Below are 4,542 nucleotides of genomic sequence, written 5' to 3'. Positions count from 1 at the left end.
TAACCATTATCAGGAGCTAAAACTCACAGAGATCTTGTAGCACTCCATAAAATGTTATTTTTAAGACAGTATGTGCTGGGTTTTTTGTTTCCTTCTTTCTCACACACACACACACACACACACACACACACACACACTCCTAATACATATGTATCATTTACAGTGTATAAACTCAAATGCCAAGAATATTGTGAGGTGGTTTCCTTCAACTAGCGCTATCATCAACTCTACTTGATCTACATTAATGTTAGTAACTAATTTTACAGGGAGTGGAAGCATTTAATTTGACTGTGCTTTCCAATGTAAGTAAAATTGCATGCAATGTTTTTTCACTGTATTTTCCAGTGAAGAAGGATGTACACTTAATGTTTTACCTTTACATTTAGGAGGCTCGCTACTCCATTCTGCATTCATAGAACACGAGAGAACTTCCTTTCCAACAAGTGAATATTGATCTCCTTCTCTTACAGGGTTGCAGCTGTAACGTACTGCCTCACCGTACTCATACACATCCTTCCCAGCATTGCTGTATACTCCATTTTCTATGTCTGGAGGTGGTTCACACATAGCCTCTTAAAAAGGGGGGAAAAGAAGAAATCATTCATACATATATATGAATATATAATATGTGAAACAGAAGATAAAAGGCAAAAGATTAAGTTCAGACCTCTTTCTCCCTGCCAATGAGTCAATTCTGACTCATGGCGACCCTAGGGGGCATGGTGGCACTACCCTTGTGGGTTTCGGAGACTGTACGTCTTTCTCCCACACAGGGGCAGGTGTTTGCCAACTGCTGACCTTGATGTTAGCAGCCCAGCACATAACCACTATGCCACCACTGCCTCAAGTCCAGTTTTATGAATTGCTTTCAATAAAACCATCAACATACAATTGCTACAAGTTAGTTGTGGAGCCAATAATCATTTGGATGAGAGTTTCTGTCAGAAAATGAATATATCACATCTAACACCTTCACTTAAAATAAGTTTTCAAAATAAAACTCATTATCTTAAGGTCTGAAATACTTCTTTATATCCACAAGGCAATGCTTAGTTTTACTCTAGTAATCATGAAAGATTCTGACAATTCTATTCTAGTAATCCTAAGAGATCCTGACAATTGAGTTTATAAGTAAAAATAGAACTGAATTTCAGTTGAAAAAGAAATAGTTTATAATGTATAGTTATATCTATTCTCTAAATCAGTGGATCATAATAACCCCAAATGACTGTCTTTTGTCTTCTCTCATTCCCATGATCTGACTACACTCTGGAACTTTTCAGAGGCTGCTATCTGTATGAATACTGCAGTAGACTGAGAGCAAAGAAACTCCCTGCTGACTCACAGTGATCCTGTAGGACAGGGTACAACTTCCCCTATGAGTTTCTGAGATTGTAACTCTTTAGGGGAATATAAAGCCTTGTCTTTCTCTCACAGAGTGGTGGTTTCGAACTTTGGACCTTGCAGTTAGCAGCCCAGCATGTAGCCACTATGCCATCAGCACTCCTTGCAGTAGCCTGAATGTAGTAGTAAGTAAGAGAACCCAGATATCATCCTCGAATTCACATATTGAAGACACTTGCAAATTAGAAAAGTCACTATTGACACTATTTGAGGAAGTAGTTATTTTTCATAAAAATGTCACACATACCAAAATGTATTGTTTACTATTCCTAAGAAATGAAAACATTAATTATGATTTGAACACATCTCAGTTTTCACTCTAATATGATAAGTATCAACGGGTGTCAAGAACAGCTCTAGGCAGTTCCCTGTCATGTAAAAGAGGATAGGGGTTCAGAGCTCAAAATGCTGCAGAACTGTTAGCGTGAAGTTTAAAACAGAATGTACTTACTGTTACACTGTGGAAGGTTGCCGTTCCAATTAACTGAATCTTGACCAATCTCACATATGAGGCTTTTTTTACCCACTAAGTTATAGCTAAATGAGAAAAGAAAGGGATACAGTTACTTCAGCAGTAAACAGTACGTGCTTGTTTACACACTGCAGTCGTCTTAGCTTTCGTAAGTGCCATCGGTTGAATAAAGTGCTAATGTAATCTACAATTTCATCTAATACAGTCTCTTCATTTGAACACATTTTTGCCAATGACAAACTGTCTGTCTAACTCTGTTGTGCCTGGTCTGGCCTGCCAGCCGTTTCCTGCCGGCACAGTACACTCTCCTTCCCCGCCCCTGACCGTGCGCTCCACAGCAAGAACAGGAACAGAGGAGGAGACCAGGCTCTACAGCTGGGCTGCCTGGATTTGAGTCTCCGCTCCACAACTCCCTATTATTTGAGCTTGGACAATTCACTTATTACTCCTTCTCCTTAGTTTCTTTAGTCCCTTAGTAAAAAGGGACTAACCCTTACCTACCTCATGGGCTTTTGTGAGGGTTCATTGCATTAGGATCTGGCAGATGAGACCAGCTCATAGATGATGTATGAGCTTTTACATCACAATTTCTCTTTAGTTTTAGATAACTCAGGAGGAGCTCTAGACTCTGAAATCTTCTCTGATGATTTAAATTTATAGCAATCTCCCCTTCTTCTGGACTCCATTTATTGTACTCTTCTCATATGTGATTTTGCTTGTAACGCTCAATATATATTGCATTTCTCAGTGAGGTTACAACTTCCTTGAGAAGATTCTAGGTCTTAAATGTTTTTGGGGTTTTTTAATTGCTCAAAATGTCTATTTTGAGCAATCAATGTTGACTAAAGAATTGTGTTTTTTGGTTCAGCGAGTTAAACAATAAACATGGAACTACCAGGACAGATTCACAGCTCATTTTTCTCACGCTCACTGCGTTTTTTTCCTATATTATAGTAGGGTACCCTAACGACTAGTAACTGCATATTGCTCATAAATGCCAAATATCTGACACATACGATTTAAAAGGCTCTTAAGAGCAAAGGTCATGCTCAAGTGCTCAGTGTCTCCGTCAGCGAACCTTGACTCCTTGACCTCAGTTTCAGAGAGAAGGTTTTCCAACTGAGATCACCCTTAATGTAATGGTTGAGTCGAAGCACGTTGGTTTCAGACTAGGAACGCTGAGCACAGGCTAGATACAGAGTTCTATTCTGCCTATCAGAACATCTCTAAGCTTGGCAACTCTACCTGCTATGCTGTAAGCCCTACTTCAACTCTGGGAGTTGTGTTTTCACATAGGGTTACGCTTGACTGCCAAGCATAAAATAACCCATGATTTTATTCCTTACAACAGGCTTATCATTTGATAAAATAGTGCTACATAATTTTGCTTTCCTTCCACCCAATTTCTTTTTTTCCTAATTATGTATCTCCTTAGTCTCCATGAAAATCCCAAGAGTTATTTGGATACAAGTAAAAATTTTTCACACGGTCAGCAAAAGGAATCGAGTTAATATATGTGTCTAAGAAGAGAAGCAAAACAAAAAAAAAATGGAATAAGTAATATTTGCCTTATTTCATCTAAGAAGCAACTTACTTACCCCTCCTCACAAGAAAAGGTGATTGTTGCACCTAACTCAAAGCCCTCACTGTGGTCTATGTTGCCATTGATGAGCTCTCCTGGATTGGCACATGACTTTTCTAAAAGAAAATAATTAAAAAATTTACTTTGCATACCACTTTCAAAATATATTTGACTTAAAAATCAAAATTCTACATTGCTCTTTTGAATTTCAGGGAACATTATTTTCTGGATTGAAGTCTAACCAGGGCAAATTTAGGTTCACATTTACCCAGGCAACCTATTGCTAAGAAAAGGATTCCCTGGAGATTTCCCGAAGCCTGAAAAAAATTACATTGCTTTCTAAAACTTTGTTTCATGAGAATAATCATCACTGTAATTGTGGAATATGCACCTCAAAGCGTGAAGGAAATCTCTAGAATAAGAAGAACAAAGAAGCCCACAAAAGCTTTATTTACTTACTTGTACAACCTTCTTCGAGATGTGACCACGAGTTATCAGCATGACAAATAGAAATCATGTTCGAAGGGATTTTTTTCCTGTATCCTAAGCGGCATTCAAATTCCACTCTCTCATCAGGAGCATAATTGAGTTTAGCACCACCCTTGATCTTCATAGTTTCATATTTCGGTGGAGCATCACAGGCATCTAGCGGAAATGAAACAAGAACGTGAAAACGAAGCATGGATCAGCTAAACAAGCCAAGACCTCTGGTCTGAGCGCAGGTAGTACAGAACAAATGGAGAGGTCCTTGGCAAGACTCTAGATTGTTCAGTGGTTTTACCCAAGTTTTGACAGTGGTGGAGGAATGGACCCTGCTGGCTTTAAGTAACAGCTGACCGGCTTTTGATAGATGGAATTTTCATTTGACAGCGAATTTGAGGACTAACATCATCTCTAGGTTTTGAATTTTGCAAAGGTGACTTTTCACCACCAGAGAGTTGGAACAGCGGGAACCTTGGAATGGAGGGTTATAATCCTACAGACTGTGCTTCTCGGTGAGAAGACTAGTTTCTCAGATGGTCTGTGCTGTACATGATGGAGAGAATCCCATCTTGGGTCCGGGAGCAAGATGGTGAGGAAGGAG

The 4,542-nt window shown here is 39.1% G+C and overlaps 1 protein-coding gene across 2 annotated transcripts in view; it reads right to left on the bottom strand.

The window, feature by feature from the left end:
- Positions 1-4,115, bottom strand: part of CD46 (CD46 molecule) — a 25,968-nt gene extending 21,853 nt beyond the window's left edge. Inside the window, exons 1-4 of one of the 2 annotated variants that reach the window (XM_045298081.1) lie at positions 3,918-4,115; positions 3,475-3,574; positions 1,856-1,941; positions 375-572 (exon numbers count right to left, since the gene is read on the bottom strand). In XM_045298081.1, the coding sequence (XP_045154016.1) occupies positions 375-572; positions 1,856-1,941; positions 3,475-3,574; positions 3,918-4,071 (538 nt within the window). In that variant the 5' untranslated portion in view covers positions 4,072-4,115. The remainder of the gene's footprint in view (positions 1-374; positions 573-1,855; positions 1,942-3,474; positions 3,575-3,917) is intronic. The other variant, XM_045298080.1, reaches the window with a different exon arrangement.
- Positions 4,116-4,542: the final 427 nt, after the last annotated feature.

Source organism: Echinops telfairi, unplaced genomic scaffold (assembly GCF_000313985.2).
Source record: "Echinops telfairi isolate 266 unplaced genomic scaffold, ASM31398v2 ScPeMD7_7424;HRSCAF=8462, whole genome shotgun sequence".
NCBI classification, from domain to species: domain Eukaryota; kingdom Metazoa; phylum Chordata; class Mammalia; order Afrosoricida; family Tenrecidae; genus Echinops; species Echinops telfairi.
The sequence above is the reverse complement of the archived record's forward strand: the minus strand, read 5'-3'. Positions and strand labels throughout refer to the sequence as shown.